The 19,165-nt window shown below is 39.9% G+C and overlaps 1 protein-coding gene across 3 annotated transcripts in view; it reads right to left on the bottom strand.

Annotated features, from left to right (window-relative positions):
- Positions 1-3,645: 3,645 nt before the first annotated feature.
- sh3gl3a (SH3-domain GRB2-like 3a) overlaps positions 3,646-19,165 on the bottom strand; it is a 50,676-nt gene continuing 35,156 nt past the window's right edge. For 2 of the 3 annotated variants that reach the window (XM_028585432.1, XM_028585441.1), the window contains exons 2-11: positions 17,360-17,428; positions 14,847-14,919; positions 14,508-14,651; positions 11,910-12,043; positions 10,245-10,403; positions 8,674-8,777; positions 7,783-7,907; positions 7,626-7,658; positions 6,888-6,953; positions 3,646-4,186 (exon numbers count right to left, since the gene is read on the bottom strand). In XM_028585432.1, coding sequence (XP_028441233.1) covers positions 3,984-4,186; positions 6,888-6,953; positions 7,626-7,658; positions 7,783-7,907; positions 8,674-8,777; positions 10,245-10,403; positions 11,910-12,043; positions 14,508-14,651; positions 14,847-14,919; positions 17,360-17,428 — 1,110 coding nt within the window. In that variant the 3' untranslated portion in view covers positions 3,646-3,983. Of the gene's footprint in view, positions 4,187-6,887; positions 6,954-7,625; positions 7,659-7,782; positions 7,908-8,673; positions 8,778-10,244; positions 10,404-11,909; positions 12,044-14,507; positions 14,652-14,846; positions 14,920-17,359; positions 17,429-19,165 lie in introns of those variants that run through there. The other variant, XM_028585449.1, reaches the window with a different exon arrangement.

Here is a 19,165-nt window from a genome sequence, read left to right as displayed (position 1 = left end):
TAAGTATCCGATACATTTTCTTTATTTTCTCGCTATTGTATAAAGTCTTTGTTGTGTTATTGGTCCGCATACGATAACAAAAAAAACTAAACTTAATAATGTAGATTAAGAATGTAGTCCATTGGGTACATTTAGGGACAAACACCCAATATAAACTAAGGAAACATACACACACTTCTGGAGAGAAATAGGTGTTTTGTGGAATTTATGAGAATAATTTTGGGTACCATAAAAACCGGTATTCACATAGTGGTTGAACAAATAAAGGCTGGCACTAAAAAAGGCAGCTAAACATTGAGTTGGGGTGGGATTATCTGTGCTGTGATGTCATGTCATACTCACCACTGTGCTCTTTGATTTGTTTTTTTTAACAGAAATGCTGTTTTCATTCACTGATTATTAATCCCAATTATGTCTGATTTGCCTTTTTTTTATTGAGCGCCGACAAGTTATTATCAAACTTAACATTTCCTGCAAATCTTTCAAACTAAGAGCTTCCATGTTATAATAAAAACATTTTTAAATACTATCTTCAAGGTTCCTTAACACATAAACCCTGGGCTCTGCTGGATAATGTCACAATCATATAGGTTTCTGTTACTCTTCTCTGTTGCAGCTGTGAACAAAACAAAAGTTGCTAAATTGACCCAGAATCCAAAAGTAATCATTAGCTTCCGTCCACCGTTAGTGGGGCATGTAACTTTTTTAAACAATGTGATCAGAATAAAATAATAAAAGAAAGAAGTATTTCGTTGACATGAGAAATTGAGGACAGCAGGGGGTGAGTAGGACCTGACCCTGTTGTACGAATAGAATTAGTGCTGTGAAAATGTAGGTTATCCCAAATGTATCCAGGCATTTATCCAGACAAACGTTTGAGTTTGCATCAACATGCAATTAAAACAGGTTTTCAGGGTTATAGTGTGGTCTAGACCTACACTATCAATCGCTATCTTGAGATAACTCTTGTTATGATTTGATACCATAAATAAAATTGAAATTAATGAAATTATTTAAAAAAGAAAATCTGCAGATAAGGTAAATAAAGGATATCATTTACAGTAATTTTCCTCTTGCACCCTCTTGTCTGGCGGCGGAATACTCTAAATCAACAGTCAGGAGGACCGACTGCTGGTTATCAGCTGTTTTACCAACTCCTGGCGTGACGGGAGTTCCTAAAAAAAACGCAGGCCTTTATTTAACCTACAGCTTATCACTAGCCAATCAGAGAGCTGGAATGAGCTTCACAAGACAACAGGATCATCCGCTTCCACGGACATCTGATTTAAGATACATTATTCCCAATCTACATCACAAAAATGTAGACAGTGGATTCATTATACAGTAGTACAGTCTTAAGAACATCTGTGGTTATATAAATCGAAGCATCTACCACTGTGACTTCACGTATACATGTGATGCGGCAGTGATTCTAACCCGGTTGTGAACAACACAAAGTGCAACGCTGAAGAAAAGGAGAAAGTAAATATCGACAACCAAAAAAGGTGCGTGTCCATGACCATATGTGCTGGGTCGATTCTAAAGCTTCAGTGCAAACAAAGACAACATTCCAAAAAAGCACTTTCATATGGTTGCAGTGTGCCAAGGCATTCATCCCTATCTGACACAGAGTGGGCCGTTCAGTCCTTACATTATGTCACAATAAGTCAGAGCATGTAAACAGTGAGAGAGAGAGAGAGAGAGAGAGAGAGAGAGAGAGAGAGAGAGAGAGAAAGAAAGAGAGATGGAGTTCACTTCAGTTCCTCACAGTCGCAAAAACAGGCGACACTTAAGAGCGCAGCAGGCAAACAGGCAAAGTTAGTTTGGGATAGGAGAAAAAACTAGAACAGAAATGTACAGAGTTACAACACGAGACAGGCCCGCCTGAACACAGGCAGAGTCTAACAGAGTAGCCATTTACATCCCGTAATGTCTGCCATGGTCCCACTGGAATGTGAGGCTGTCAAGCACCAACTGTGACTTAACTCTAGCTAGGTGGGATCATTGTCCGAGAGCTGTGGCTTGAAAAGTTCACAAAATCATAACAAAGCATGTCTACAATAAATAGTTTGTGTCATTCAGCAAAAAGCCTACATGGACCAAATGTTGTATTTTGATATTTTTAAGGATAACTCTGGTTTATAACAAACTTGGGTGTTATTTTTGAAACCTTGGCCATCATTTTTATCACATATCAAACACTTACACATATAACTGTTGGCAAACAGTTGGCCAGGCACCCAACAGACACTGAGTAATATACTAGCATTTATTTGGAGTCATGTTTTCCTCTGGTTTTTCCACCAGTCTGGATCAACAGAAGTACATATCCAAGATAACTGCCTGACATCCAACGCATGGCGGTCCATGGTGGGGTGTGTGCATGATTGTAAAGACTTACCAAGAAAATGTTTAGGACAATCTCAGCAGTTAACTTCAGGAGTGCAACGTTATCATTACTGATAGAAATAACGACAACAACAACAAAGCTGTAATCAACTGGAATTATCCTTGATCTTTGGCAAGACTTCCCCTGAAGGCCTCACAAAGAGTCATAAGTAAAAGCATAACATTGTTCTAAAATCCCAAAAAATAATCAGTGGAATACAGCACTGTGGTGGAGGGCTTTTAGGGCTGAGAAAACAAGTTTTTTTCTTAAACATACAGGCCGACCATCAACTCATCAAGTGTTCATCTCTTTTTTAAAAGGTCTAGTCCACCCAAACTTAAAAAAAATTTGATTTTCTTAGCCACCTTTCTATTATATTATTATTCTATATTCCCCTCATTTATTGGGGTGGAGCCATAAACCTTAGAGACAAACTTGGACAAATAAAACCAGAACTTTCTGCATGTCTATCTCGGTGAAGCGACTCCTTAAATGGCATGCTGACTCATCTGACTACATTTGTACTTGGGTAATGTTAGCTTCTTAGTGAGCTAGTCTGTTGTCAGCATGATGCGGGACGTCTATGACAGTTCAAGCAATCACTCAAGGCCTCTATCTTTTTTGGGGAACCTACTGTATATGACAATGTAATGGGATGGAAAATATCCTGAAAGGCATATAATGTTCCTATGATGTAGGGCTGGGCAATACATCGATATTATATCAACATTGATATATGAGGCAAGATATCCTCTTCAATTTTGGATATCGTGATATGACACAAGTGTTGTCTTTTCCTGGTTGGGCTGCATTACAGTAAAGTGATGTCATTTTCTAAACTTACTAGACTTACTAGCTGTTCTGTTATTTGCCTTTACCCACTTAGTCATTGTATCCACATTATTTGTGATTATTTATCAAAACTCTCATTGTGTTAGTATTTTGTGAAAGCAACAATAGTCAACCCTACAATATTGGCCCGTGATATCGACATTGATGCATTTGGTCCAAAATATTGTGATATTTGATTTCTTTTTTCAAATCGCTCTCGCTATGATGCAAATGAAAGCAAATCGGTCGTTTTTAGTTAGAAAAAATGTGGTCATGATGTGCAGCGGTGAACTTTAAAAGATGTTTATGAGCCTCGGCTTGTGGTGAGGCAGGCAGTTTACCCAGATCAAGCAGATCAGCGTCATCGGAGGGGCTAACAGGATGGCTTACAGAGTTTGACGACTGCTAGACATTTATTTTTTTTACCTTGGTCAGGACCCAAAGGACACAAAGGGTCCAGCCAGGCCGAGCGTCCCACTTAATGGCTTGGGTTTCAGTTGGCTTCAGGTTCAGAAATATCATCAGAGAAAAACAACGTAATCTGGGAAATTTGAACTTAAGTCAGTTTGGGACCAAACTACAGTACTACCTCTCTGGCTCGGTTTGAAAATCAGAAGACAGGATTTGTTTTCCCAGCTTGGGGCTGAGCTGGCCCCACGTGCATGTCGCGTCCCGAGTCGGGCTGAGGCCAGAGGCCAAAGAGTTGAGCAGAGTGGGGCGAGGCAGGCGTTTGGAGTCAGGGCAGGACTCCAGGTGCCGGCGTTCACTGAGGCAGGGGGACAATCACCTCCACGTAGTTGATGGGGAAGAAGCCCGACTCGCCGTGGATCATGCCCTCGTACCAGTTCTCGTCTATCTGGTTGGTGAGGATGATGATGTCGCCCTCCTTGAAGCCCAGCTCGCCCTCGTTCTCCGGCTCAAAGTCGTAGAGCGAGCGGCAGCACGGCTGGTCCAACACCTCGGACTCTGCAGCACAGGGAGACATTAGGACATGATCGAATCAAATCAGCACAGGGATGATGACAAAATGCTCCTTTACTACCTGGTATGTCACTGAAGTGTAAATGTATATATTAGAGGTGGGGAATTCCCCCACCCCCCCACAATCGATATATTTCTTTTATTTTTACCAATGAATCACCTAAATATGTTCTGTTTATACCAGGCGTGTGCACAATTCAGAATTAAATTGAGAATGACTCCTAAATTCCAATTAAATTCTTGAATTTTAATTGATGTCAAAAAAGGGATCTAGAATTACAATTCGAATTTGAATTAAAGGAAGCAGAATTGCAATTCAATAAAAATTCAAAGAAATTCATGTACATAATTTAAGTGAAGTGTTTAACAATGAAGCTTTACAATATATGTCAGCTATGATTGCATTACATATTCTATAAACAATATTAGTCTGAACTACTTGTACAGATTACATTAACAGGAAATGTTGTCCCCCAGCAATGAATGTTAAAAGCTCTAGTCACAGAACAAATAGTTAAGTTTGATTTATTGTAATTGTAATTTTGTGCTCCAGTCTGTGGCTCCATCAAGGCTACTTCAAATTTCAAAAGGCATCTACAAGTAAGTTAACAGACAGACAGTCTTTTATTTTGAAAACCATCTCTTGATGGTATTATGCTACTGATATTTGATATCATCAGTGTTGGGTTCACTACTCAAGAACGTGTAATACACATTATTCACTTTAAAAAAACAAAAAACATAATGCAATACCTTACTTGTTATTCTCTCTGGATAGTAACTCATTACATTACTGTAGCGCAACACAGCAAGAGCCTGGCATATGGCTCATAAAGGGCTTAAACACACCAACTCACAACAACAGTGTCACAACAGTAAGATTAATGTGTTACATTACTCAGTTACAGCCAAATGCAATTATATCATGGCAAGTAATCCCCCAACACTGGATATCATATGTGTTTAAAAGCATGCAAGCTCACTTTTTTCTTATTACTTATTGTAAATCAAGAAAACAATTCAATTGTGGAATTAATATAAATATTTGTTCTCTGAAAGAGTGATCTATATTTTGGAACAAAATGTATGCAGGGTTGAGGAGTGACTAGTTAAGTGTAATGACATTATGTTATTAAATTACAAAATTAATGTAATTGTATTTAGTTGTATTACTGAGGTAAAATGTGTAATTTAATTAATCAAATCAAAAGGAAATGTCTTTGCATTGATAAAGTAATCAAAATTAAGTAATCCAAACCACATTTAATATGGGTAAGCAATTAATTCAATTCAATTCAATTTTATTTATAGTATCAAATCATAACAAGAGTTATCTCGAGACACTTTACAGATAGAGTAGGTCCAGACCACACTCTATAATTTACAAAGCCCCAACAATTCCAACAATTACAGTAATTCCCTCAAGAGCAAGCAGTGCGACAGTGGCGAGGAAAAACTCCCTCTTGGGAAGAAACCTCGGACAGACCCAGGCTCTTGGTAGGCGGTGTCTGACGGGCCGGTTGGGGGTGTGATGAACAGTGGCAATACATTACATTACATAAATTACATTTCCAAAGTAACCTTCCTAACACTGAATGTATGTGAGATTCAACACATTCTTTCTATTGTGTGACTGTGTGGAATTTCTTTGAATTGCCATTATTTAATTCCACTTCCTGTCATTCCAATTCCAATTCCAATTCAACATCCTGTGGGGCGGAGTCAATTCAATTCAAATTCCAATTCATGAATTGAATGAAGGCCAATTCTGAAATTCTGAATTTTGCACAAGCCTGGTTTATACGCTACCGCTGACAGCGACTACATCATATTGGTTTCCAGCGAAACACAGAGAAAGCAGAAAATCCATGTTATCTTCTTCATTACAAATATATAATGGAGAAATAAGAAGAATTTAGGAGAAAAAAACTAAGATATTCTCTGAAATTATAAACTGACTGACATTTTAGTTTTTACAAATGTCTCATAATGTATGGATGGATGTAAAAATGTTGTTTAAAGAAGGAAAAGAAAATTGCAATACTCAATACTATCGAATCGCAATACAAATCCATATATATCCATATATATATATATACACACACTAAGGTGGCAACTAATGACATTTCATTATCAAGTAATTCATTTATTTTTTAATACATTTTTTCAATTAATCGTTAATATAAAATGTCTGAAAAGAGCCTAATATGCCATCTCCATGACAACTGAGACATCTCCAGCTACTGATGCTGACTGTGAGATACGAGAAAAATAGTAAGTGGACCTTGAGCGGGTGATTTCCTTATTTGTCATTACTCAGTACTAATACGGAGACATCTCCATGACAAATGAGAGTACTTCATCTGCCGATGAAGACCCTGAGATGTGGTTAAGAGCTCTGGAAAATGATAGTAAGTCTACCTCGTTCCAAACTAACGTTTCTAAGATCACGAATGAACTTCACACTTTTTAATTGTTTGGTTTTAATGAGACTGACAGTCCAAAACCCAGACGCTTACATCTGAGCAGTTGAAACCAGCTGCATTATTATTATATTATTATTATTATTATATATAATATGTTTGCCTGACAATTCAGAATTTATTCATCAGCAAATTGTTGTTGGTTAACTGTCTGTGGATGAATCTTTTCAGGACTGATTGCAGAGTCGGTGTGTGTTACTCACGTTGAGCGTCGCCATTGGTAGTGGGGCTCTCGGGCCATGTCAGAGGAACAGAGGTTATATGATCAGCTGGGTGACATGGAGAGACACATGGAGATGGTGTTGAGCACAAGACAACACAAAAACAATGAGCACACTCAGTGAACGATGGAGAAATCAGCCCTAATGTGCCCTTTAATCTACAGTGTATCACTCCACACTGCCTGACTTTTACCAGAAGAGGGCGGCAATGTGCTCCTGGATGAATGTAGTCTAGAAAAAAATGAAGTTAAGCACAACTATGAATGAACTGATTGCACAGGACCCAGTAGGCTGGCCCTTGAAAAGACAGTCGACCCACATATTGGCGTGTGGGGTCGTTCAGTTCAGTACAGGAGTTGAGTGTGCTTATGGCCCGGGGAAAGAAACACTTTAAAGTCCGTTTTAAATAACACCAATTAGCTCATATTTAGTGATATAATAGCCACATTACTTACTTTTGATTGTAATTATAATTTTTCAGCGGTAACTGCTATGCTTTTCACTTTTGTAAATGAGGACAAACTGCTGGTAAGTCACATCTGTTTATGAAGCTGAAATCAATTGTCATTAAAAAGCATACGGACGGCTCAAATAGCAGCAAACAAACAAAAAGGCCTTTTCTGGATACTGGTGGTTGGGGAACAAGAGAGATGTTTACTGTCAGTTTCAAAAGATCTAAAAGATGCCTCACACCTAAACACTTTATAAAGGGATACCTACTTTTCCCATTGACTGCGTGGTGGATCTGGATATCTGTAAGGCATAACAGGAAAAAAAAGCAGAACTCAAAGCAAACAATGAGGATGGGGCTGACAGAGAACATTACAGAAAAAAAAGAAGCAAAGGTGAAATGAAGCCAGGGCTGTGTGAGCTGTACCGGTGGATCGGAGCGAGGAGCGGTAGGACAGGCCGTTGTGCTGACTGTTGTCCAGGAGGTCCACGTTGTTCCTGATAGACTTTGGTTTGAACTCTCTCTTGGGCCGGCTGCTGGCTGTGGATATCCTGGGGGGAGAAGACAGCAGGGTAAAAAAATATGAACTCTAAAAAAAGATGTTTTTGATATCTTATACGTCAGTAGTCTCCATTTTTAAATTGTTATGTTTGAAAGCGTGTTAATTGAACAAAATTGAAATGTGTAGGCATCTCTCCTTGATCCACTAGCTGCCTGCCGCCTTGAATACACTGTGAAAAAGCCTGGTCTCGGGAGACAACACAGGTTGTAAACGTCAAACAAACACTAGGGGCACAGGCTGTGCACCAAAATACAACAAACCATGTTCCAGCCAATCACCGACGAGATGGTTGGGGGAGGGGGTGCGTTTAGAGCAGCAGCCTTAATTTCAGTGAAAAAGACGCACTAATCCCCACCACCTCCCCCAACCATCTTGTCGGTGAATGAAATTGCTCTGAAAACCATGCAGGAACTCATAGTGCACCTTTAAAAAATCGTTAATACGTATCTTGTTGATGGCGTGGTCCTTGCTAGTAAATCGCTAGTTGCAGCACTACTCCAAAACGACAGAGAGCATGTAGGTTGCATGGTGGGAGTCAGTGCCAGGAAGCTGTAGCACATTCAGCACACTCATTCAAGTACATACGCCACCCCAGTTTCTAAATCTACTGCTCAGAGACACCACTTGCATCGACGCTTTTAGCGTCACAGCCACTCTGAGCGAAATTACTTTTTTCAGAGTGAGTCTGTGATTCTCACACAGGGGATGAAAAGCTGTAAAGTAATTACCAGTGTGGCCTCCAGCCCCTCCCTCACCTCTGCTGCAGCTTCCCGCTGAGCTCCTGCAGGATCGCACCCGACTGCTTGTGGTAGTCTAGGGCCGCCTCGATTAGCGCCGCCAGCTGGCTCACCTGCTCCACCTGTGGGCCGTTGGCACACGCGCGCGCGCACACACACACACACACACACACACACACACACACACACACACACACACACACACACACACACACACACACTTACCCTCCAGCTAAGTGACATAACTCCTTTAGAAAACTCATTATCCTTAATACTGTATAATACTTACATACTTAATACTGTAATGTATCATTATAATGGGCTGAAAACTAGTAATAATCTGACTTTGTATACACTGAATGTCAGTGCATTGTAAAATAAAATCATGCCTACTTTTTAAGCATGTCTCTTCACAATGTGTGTATCAAACGGCTCTGCATTATCTGCTTCAGAAAACTGTAAACTGTAGGCGTCAACAAAAAAAGGCAGTGTGGTGCGCCTGGCTCTGTCTCAGAATGTCCCGATGCATAATTTCAATGGATACCTGCCAACCAATCAAAAACAACTATACTGACTCCATCTAAACTATTTTGATGTATGTCACATGAATTTCTATGGAGCCAAAAAAAACTAAACCATGTGCACAGAATAAAAATCCGTTCCCTCGGATTTATAAACTGTTCGCACGGATTCATAATCTGTTCCCTCGGTTTAATAAATGTAATGTCATGGATTCATAATAATAATATTATTATTATATATGCATAATATTCCCCACAATTATGCTTGTGCCTATTTTTGAAAAGTAAGTGATGTAGTACAACCAGCAGAAGAGTAATTATCTGTGAGGAAAGTTTAGAGACACGACTATTTAATTATTAAAATATTAAATGTTTTTGGCAAAAAATATTCCCCAAAATTAAATTATGCTTATTTTTGAAAGGTAAGGTGCTGTAGTACAACCAGCAGGGGACCTTCTATGTGCGGAGTAGTTTTGGAGACATGACTTTGGATTTAGGACATATATTAAATTGTTTTGGCAAAACATATTTACCAAAATTATGAATATACTTATTTTATTAAAGTAAGTGCTGTAGTACAACTAGCAGGAGACAGGTTATAATTGAGGTAAGTCTGGAGACACTACATTATTTAATCATTAAATTAATAAATATTTTTGTTCTCTTTTTCGGTGTTTTAGTTTGTAGACGGTCCCTAACATTTCGCTGTAGAGTAATTGATCCCAGAAGTTCAAATCTTTGAATATCTTTCTAACTTTGCGCACGTTTATAAAACTGAGGTAACAGATTTTTATTCTCTGGGCACGGTTTAGTTTTTTTTTTCTCAGCTGACCCCAGGGGGGCTCTGTAAATTTCTCACTTATTTAATATTAATATATCTACCCTTTATGGTAAACAGCTGGCTGTGCAGGATTTCACAATTCTGTAACTCATTACATTTTATATATATATATATATATTTAATTTCTAGGTATTCGCATGTTTCTAGTTGGTAAGTTGACATGGTTAAAAGATGTTTAATACTCCCTATTGGTCTATTGTTCCTTTAGAAGATCTACGCTCTCTTACGTCGTTCTCCAGGAAGTTGAACATGCTCCTCTCGGCCAGCTCTTTGCTCTCGTCAAACTTCTCCACAGCCTGCCGGATCTCCTCGTCTGGGATCTTCCCCTGACGCTTCCTCTTATAGTCAAAATCCAACCTCCGGCCCTCCAGCTTCTTCAGGTGGTGCTGCAAACACAGACAGGAACATGTATCTTCATACTGTGCAATGGATCATTCTTCTAATGTAGCTTTTGTATCGAAACTCACACAAACATAGTGTGCTAAAAGTAAAGCGTCTGAGTACCATAAAAAAGCACTATATAAATAAAATGTATAACATAAGTTCTTTGTTTGTAAGTTCTCTGTGAATTTAGAGAAGATTCATGAACACATCAGGATCAGTAAGAGCAGAATGACCAGCTGTGAGTCAAGGGGCAGACTATACCATTAGGGTAGGTAGGCAACGCCCGAGTCCCCCAACTAGAGCAGCGACCAATATGCGTCCGTTTTTCATTGCAGATTTTAGTACCGCCTCAGCGTGACTGGTCCTCATAGTGGCAGAACCTCGACTCAGGTGGTACTAAAAAAGGACCTGAAGGCAGGTACCAGGTACTTTTTTTTCATAATAGAAAACCAAAAAAGGCGAGTAGAGTCGAGGCGAGCAAGTAGCAAGTAATGGAAAAGTGCCATTAGTCAGTCCCTCCAGAAAAACACGATTATGCGATCGCATAATTCAATGCATAATCAGCCAAAGTCTGCATATTTATGCTGGGGCCGCACTTTTTCAATTACGCCGCACTTTCGTCGCATAAATTGCCTATTTCCGCGCAAAATATGCGGGGATTGCATGATTTTATAATCCCCGCTTTTTCGTTGCAGAAAAGTCACATATATCTTAGCAGAAAGTTGAAAAATGTTGTGTTTACTTAACACAAGAGCAGCCATTTTCCAATTATGCGAAATCATAGAAAAGCAGGGTGTTGGGGAATCACTTTTTTAATCTTTTTCATCAAACCGCAGTTTTTGCAAGTTCCCGCAATTTCATCGCATAAACTTGCATAAATATCCCGCATATTCCATCGCATTTTTTAAGAAAACGTGCTGCATAATCAAGGATTTTTGCCCACAACAATCACAAAAAACAAAAAATTTCTGGAAGGACTGATTATTGGTTACTTTTTAGAGTGAGATTTGATCTACAAAACATATGATCAAACAAAATGTAATACAGTATTAGAGAGTGTAAAATGTGATTATAAACTGTCCAGGTGTATTTGAAGTAGTTAAAAGTAGCTCCATCTTGAAGAGACTTTAAATACTTCTGATCCTGATGATGTTAGTCAATTTCTAAATAATACTTTTGTACTTTGACTTAAGAATTGTTTTTTTTTTTGAAAGCAGGGCTTTTACTTTTCACGGAGTATTTTTTATAGTGTAGTATTAATGGTTGGAACTAAAAACCTAAGACCCTTTGCGTGCATTCTGTAGATGAAATGAAGGTAACATTCAATGCCTGACAGCAGATTACCGCTCTTAGCACATCCTGGAAGTGTTGTCACGTTTCCCCTGTGTTGCAAACATTAGTCTCTCACAGTGCACAGTTTGTGTACCCAGCCAATCATACATTTAGAAATGGCACACCGCTTGTGTTTTCACCTTGTATAAGTTCAATTACAGGCTGCTGTAACGTACCGTGATCTCTTTCAGGTCCTTGTCCTGTAGAGTCTGCAGCGGGTCAATAAAGTTCTGTTTGACACTTATGTCCAGAGAGTCCTTCACGTCTGCCATCTGCCTCATGGCCTCGCCCATGTCCACCAGAGCACAGCCTGCAGGACGCAGAGACAAAGCACATCTTTTCAGTGAACCTGTGTGCTCGTCTCAGCGGGGCGCTATGATGCGGAAATCATTTGGACATGTGCGCCACGTCTTAGTTCTAGCCTCACAGGTTTGCTGTGTGTCTGTGATAGTGTCTGTTTTTAAATCCCACCTTTTTGAAATCCTACAAATATGGGATTCTAAGTCTGAAATTGTCAGTAGAGAAATATCTCATTCTCCCTATTTGAAGCTGCTATGGGTAGAAGGCAAAAATCTCCAGGATTTGGTGTAGAGCACATGTGTCAAACTCAAGGCCCGCGCCTTGTTGTGCGCCAAACCAAAAGGATGGGAAACAGTTTTTCAGACTGTAATTATGCGAAACTCAAAGCAGAATTTGGCAGATTTGCCGACTTTGAGACTCATAAATTCCCACAGACCCAGAGAGTTTGCATATTCAAACCTGTGAAACAGGTGTGAGTCGGGGAGCCTCTTAAAAATGTAATCATGATTGTTTGCTTGACTAAACTCTATGATAGCTAGGGAACATTTTTCCAGTCTTTTTTTTAGGGCTTTCAAGTGGACCAAACTGTAAGTGGGAAAAGCTATTTGAGACATGCAACAATCCAGTCAAAGATATTTGATATTTTCCAGTGTGGCCCTTAGTGAGATAGAGTTTGGCATCCCTGATGTAGAGAGACCTCTTCTTTAAAATGTCAAGAAAAAAAAAAATGTGGATCAGTGTTTCCCAAAGTCCAAGATGACGTCCTCCAATGTCTCGTTTTGTCCACAACTCAAAGATATTCAGTTCACTGTCACAGAGGAGAGAAGGAACTAGAAGATATTCACATTTAAGAAGCTGCAGTCAGAGAAGTTTAGGTTTTTTTTCATACAAAATGAATTATCAAACAAATTAATTGATTCATCAAAATAGTTGCTGATTAATTAAATAGTTGAGAACTAATTGAATGATTGATTCATCTTTGCAGCTCTAACTCCTAATTTCCAGCGGTTGCGGAACGGCTCCGCTGCGGCCATGACTGACAGCTGAAGTCACGAGGACCCACGAGATCTCGCGAATTCACGTAGAATATAACCACGAAACCAACAACAGCTTGTTTCCATCCAGAGGAGTAGAGGGGAAACAACTCTGTGCTGTGTTTTCAAGGTGTAGTGCAGGGAAATATGATCCGCCGTGAGCACGGTGTATTTTATTTTGTTTCTGTACTCGACTTCCTGTCCCACACAATCTGAATCATGCTGAATTGCTGCGGAGCTCTCCGGCGTCCGGCAAAAATAGGAGCTCTGCGTATTGCTGTTGGAACGCAGCCGTTCTGCAGTCAGTGGAAATATACACATTTACTTTAATGGAAACCTATCGGCCGCCTTTCCGGAGCCGCTCCGCAACCGGTGGAAATTGCCAGTAATACAGAGCCAGGAGGAGGTGCAGATGTCTAGTTTCCTCTCAGACCCCTTGAATTAGAATATGCTGAAAGATTAGTATGGAAGTATTGCCCGACGACTCCAAAAATAAACTGCTTTCCACGGCATTAATCACTTAAGCTGTAAGCAGTCACTAAACAGTTCAGAACTCTCAAATGTGCATAGAGGGGATTTTCATGAACCCATGTTTACACCCCAAACTTCCATGATGCAAAAGTGTGTGTAATGCTGGATTAAGTATTAATTATCAGTGACAGGGGGATCATAAAAAGAGACTCTTTTACACCATAATTCATGTCGGCAAGGGACGGTGCCAATCTGTGGGCAGCACCTAAATCATGTTTCACAACGATCAGCAGTTCAAAACTCTCAGGTTTAGTCTAATTTTCAGGACAAACAGGACAGGATTTGGGACAACTGCTCCAAATTCGGGCCTGCCCTGAATATTTCGGGACGTCAAGTCACCCAACTGTGAAATAAATTCGCCAGGCTCTATGATCAATACTTTTGTGGATCAGTTTCATTGCGGGACTCTCTGAAACAGTGTGACATCTGCAAACTAATGGCTTCGGATGGAAAATGCATCACGATGTTTTGCTTCAAATTTTTCAGGGAAAGAAATGTGTGCAGAGTCTCATTTTGAGACCCTGTGCGGTTGATCAATGAAGCCTGACTTGACAGTTTGTTATGAGTGAAGTTGTGACTGTATACACTTGCAGGCGTCTGGAGTTTTGCTGAGATTTACAAATCTAAAATCTCCAAATTAAAAAAAAGTTGAAATACTCCATCAGGAAGACAGGAACTGGGGAGAGTTGGGACGGCATGACACGCTAACACATCGTGATTGAACTATACTGCCTGCCTAAATTCTCTTCTCAATTGAGCGTTTATGCTCCTGTGTAATTCATCAAGGTCTCCTGAATCTTCTTCACGTATGTGAAATGAGTTGTGCTGTTCCTGAGTATTTCCTTAACAACACTGCTCTGCAGCCCTGGCCACTATTCTAAGAAAGTCTGAGAATGTGAGAACGGGTACCAAAGACAGAGTCTTCTCCCAGGTCCTGGCCGTAGCGCAGCATGCAGTCTCCCAGCAGGCCTTCGCTCTGAGGGTAGCCCGTGGTCTTCACCTGCCCTCGGATCTTAGACACCGTGTTCAGCATGTTCAGTTTGGCTCGAGAGGCTGCACGGGAAAACAATCAATACACCACGCACTTGACTCATTTTGCCAGACAGTGTTGTGATGGTAGATACAGCACAACAGCACATAGAATACACAGAATAAGATAGGATCCATATATACACACATATATATATATATATATATATATATATATATATTTTTTTTTTTTTTTTTTTTTTTTTTTTTTTTTAATACCTGGGTTAGGCTGGAGGTATTCTGTTGTTTTGGACAAGAGGTCAAACACCGACTTGTTGGTCACCTCAATTTTCTAATGGGAGCAAGATACGAATGTTAAAAGAGACGAGATATTGCAGTTATGTGTAAATACATTCCGGTTCTATAGGATATTTGAACGTTTACATTCAGTTCATGATTCAGTTGTCTAAGGCAAGCTTGGCTCATAGTTGAATATTACAATGTTTTACAAACTGTGAATGACGATACTAATGACTGCTGATAAAAAAACACAAAAAAAAACACATCCAAAGTGTGATGACACTCTTCAACGTGAACTATTCTCCCACACCTACAATTCACAATAATGCACTTACTAAGCTAAAATAATTCAAAACTTCTTTTTTTCTTTACTAAAAACATTTAATTGTAAACTGAATCAATCTGTCACTCTTAGTTTTAAATGCATTAATAGGAATTGTAATTACCTCTACCAAGGAGGTTTATGTTTTCGGCTCAGATTGTCTGTTTGTGATTTGTTTGTCGATTTTTATGCCACTTGGTAGAAGGGTGTAGCACGGGCCAAGGAAGAAGAATCTGTGGGTGTCAGGGGGTGCATGTGTAGGCTCGGTGCGGTTGTGTGTGCGGTACTGAATCGATTCTTCCGCTTCTTGCCTGCCTGCTTTTCGTGGCTGATAAGTCCCAAAAGTATTTAGGCCCTGCTACGTTCTCATGTGAGTACCTGTACATTTTTGTGTTTATTTGCACTTTCACAACAACCATAATCTGCATCCTCCGATGTCAGCTCCATTGTACTGTAGTGTGACCAAATGAAAACCTTAAGATTATCAGCCTATCATAGTTTTTTTTTTCTGAAACCAAACAGAGATAAAATCCTGTTCAGAGGAGATTATTGAAGAACTTTAAGTTAAAGGAACACGCCGACTTATTGGGAATTTAGCTTATTCATCGTAACCCCCAGAGTAAGACAAGTCGATACATACCCTTCTCATCTCCGTGCGTGCTGTAATGCTGACTGTAATTAGCTTAGCCCAGCACAGATCCTGCAGGTAACTGGTTCCAACTAGCCTACTGCTCCGAATTGTGACAAAAGTGACAAAATAACACCAACATGTTCCTATTTACATGTTGTGATTTGTAGAGTCACAGCATGTACAAAAAACAACGTAACATGAGACACAGCCATCTTCTAACAGTAAACAAACCGGGAACTATATTCTCAGACAGGCTTGCTGCGAGCATATCACTCCGCCCAAGTACTATATTCTTCCGCCTGAGAATATAGTTCCCGGTTTGTTTACATTTAGAAGACGGCTGTGTCTCATGTTACGTTGTTTTTTGTACACGCTGTGACTCTATAAACCACAACATGTAAATAGGAACATGTTGGTGTTATTTTGTCACTTATTCGGAGAAGTAGGATTGCTGGAACCATTCACCTGCATGTTCTGTGCTGGCCTGATGCCGCTGGAGCCGTCAGACAGCATTACAGCATGCACTGAGATGAGAAGGGTATGTATCGACTTGTCTAACTCTGGGGGTTACGGTGAATAAGCTAAATTCCCAATAAGTCGGCGTGTTCCTTTAAAGGGTAACTTTACGTTTTTTTTTTCACTTATTTTCCTATGTTTTTGTGTCTAAGTGATTTATGGGAACAACAATCTTTGACATTGGTCCCGTATTACGCGAGATCGCTGCAGTCGGCAGCGGCGAAACAAGCTACAATGTAAGTTAATGAGGCAATTGTCCAGCTTGTATTTACCTTCACAAAAGTGCTCCTTTTGCCACTGACAGGCTCAGATTATTATTCTAAGTGTCTGACAACATTATGGAAAGGTTGACCTTTCTGGTAAAGAGTAAGATCCTTTTTTTAAACATAAAAACATCCGCCAAATTGAGTTTGCTAAACCAACCAGACTCCATGTAAATAAACAGTTATTTTAGCATCATTAAATATTCATTCAAAGTCGACAGAAACAAAATAAAACTATGAAAAGCCGTTTCGGGTCGTCTTTCCACTTTTCCAACCATCACAACTCTAGTTTTGGTTGAAATAAACACATAGTTTACCTATTTACATGTGAAAATATGTTGGCTCTATACACGCTTAAAGTATTGTTTTTTTTAAATGGAGTCTGGTGGGTTTAGCGCTTCAGAGCAGTTTCTGGTTAAACAGAAAGGTCTCAAAGAGGTTTTAAAGGGCCATCTATGAAGGCATCCTTTCCATAATGTTGTCAGACACTTAGAATACTAATCTGAGCCTGCTGATATTTTCTTTCAACTAACAAAAAATCTCTTTAGCGAGATTAGAGTGTCTTTAGCCATGTGTCGCGGCCTTTCGCGATGTGATTATTGCGCCAGTTGATATTGCGATGGCGATAAAAAACAACACCATATATTGTGCAGCCCTATTAGGAGCTCTTATCTCCTGCTTGTACTATATAAAAATAACCCTGCACTGCCATGTGTGACACTATGCATCCACCATGAGAGCATGTCTGCTCTGAACTCACCCTCTCCATCTCCATGAAGTCTTCATCCAGCTTGGTCCCCTCGGCCCCGCTGATCTTTTCACTGAGTAGCTGCACACAGAGAGCACAGAGAGCATTATGGAGGACTGAGAAATACGAGTTTTTGGAACCGGAGCGAAGCCAGCAGGCGACGGAACCGGCTTCAGCAGCCTCTATGGACATCACGGCAGAGGCAAAGAGACTGAAGAGGACACTGAGGAAGCAGTGGTGTAGTCTAATGTATTGTAGTGGGTATTCTGTACTGTATATGTATGGGCCAGAAAGGGACTTTGGGGCAGTGGGGTCTGGGTGTCCACCCCCAGGGAAATTTTGAGCATCAAAGACTTCATTTCCTGCATTTTGATACATTTATTTATCATTTATGCACCAATTCACAGCTGAAATACTTTTATTTAGCCTATGCAAAGAAAAAAATGTATGTATGTACAGTATGTTGTTGTGTGTCATTGGGCATTTTTAAGTGGGTGTATGGAAATCCTTGAGCTTTATTAGTTATACTGTGTGTACCTGCGTATCACGTAGACTACACCACTGTGGAAGCTTGGAAGAGAAAAGGAAGGAGTGACCGAACAAGAGAAAATCTTGGATGGGCTTTTAGCCATCGACGAGGGATTTGCGAAATAAAAGACTGCAAGTCAGACGGCGAGCCGAGCTGGCCATGTTGCTGCTGGACGAGCCGGTAATAATAGCTGGCTGGCTAGGTTGGCTACGTCTTGTGTTGTTGCACTGGCTTGATGTTTGGCTTTTGTTAGCAAAATTGTGGACTCGCTAAGTTTTGATCCTGAGTAATGTAATCATAATGCACGTGCACACATCTGTCCACATTCACGACAGCGGTGTCGCCGAAATAAACACTGTAACTTACACCAGTAAATCTAAATCTATTTAGATTTTTCGATCACACTCATTTACACATCCAGGGCTGCCTGAATCACCTGCAGCTTTGCACACACACCCACACACTGGGCGGTATTGCTTTACTTGATATTCACAATTAACTAATGAATGACAATGTCCTTGGGGGACACTTTGTGAAGTTGGTGCATGGATGTTGAGTTAGTAAGGGATTCTGTGGGCTCATATATGTTGTATAATGTAGCCATATGTCAGTACAGCTATGACCTTGTCCCGGCAGTTGCATGCGGCATAAGGACTTAGATGACATCATCATCGTCCCAATCTGTCTCTCTGCTGTTGAGCTTGAGTACAGACTGGTTCCCATCAAGTTCAGCTGAGCTGTACCATATTATGAGAAGCACATGCTGGATGAAGTGGAAATCCCCCCCCCCTAATTTATGACTAATATTGGCAAAGATCCAATTTCAGTTTGAATTTAATTTTAACTGTAGTCCAAACATTTAGTAGTGGTTCTACAGTGGTTACCGTGGGGAAATGATTTAGTATCAATATGGTACATTTCTGTTTAATGTAACTTATGAGCAGACCCAAACACAATCTGCAGATTTTTTTTTTCAGCTTTCAGTGATCCGGAATGAAAATCTGCAGAATATAGCTTTAGCTTTGGAAGGAGATGTCTCAACATTCTGAGTGCTATTTAATTTTTTTTTAATTTGTTTAAAAAAGAATCTGGGAAAATTCTGCCGGATCCGCAGAATACCAATGAACTGATCATAATGACCATGAATACTGCTATTCTTTTCACCCAGAAAGAAGACTTTGAGAAGCAAAAGCGCTCTTGTGTAAAGCCAAGCAAGGGGAGGCACCATATTAGTTTCTTTATGAACGCCTTTATGTTTACACACAGTTCCATATCACTGTTAGAAATGT

Source organism: Perca flavescens, chromosome 1 (assembly GCF_004354835.1).
Source record: "Perca flavescens isolate YP-PL-M2 chromosome 1, PFLA_1.0, whole genome shotgun sequence".
Taxonomy (NCBI): Eukaryota; Metazoa; Chordata; class Actinopteri; order Perciformes; family Percidae; genus Perca; species Perca flavescens.
This window is presented reverse-complemented; position numbering and strand designations above follow the sequence as displayed.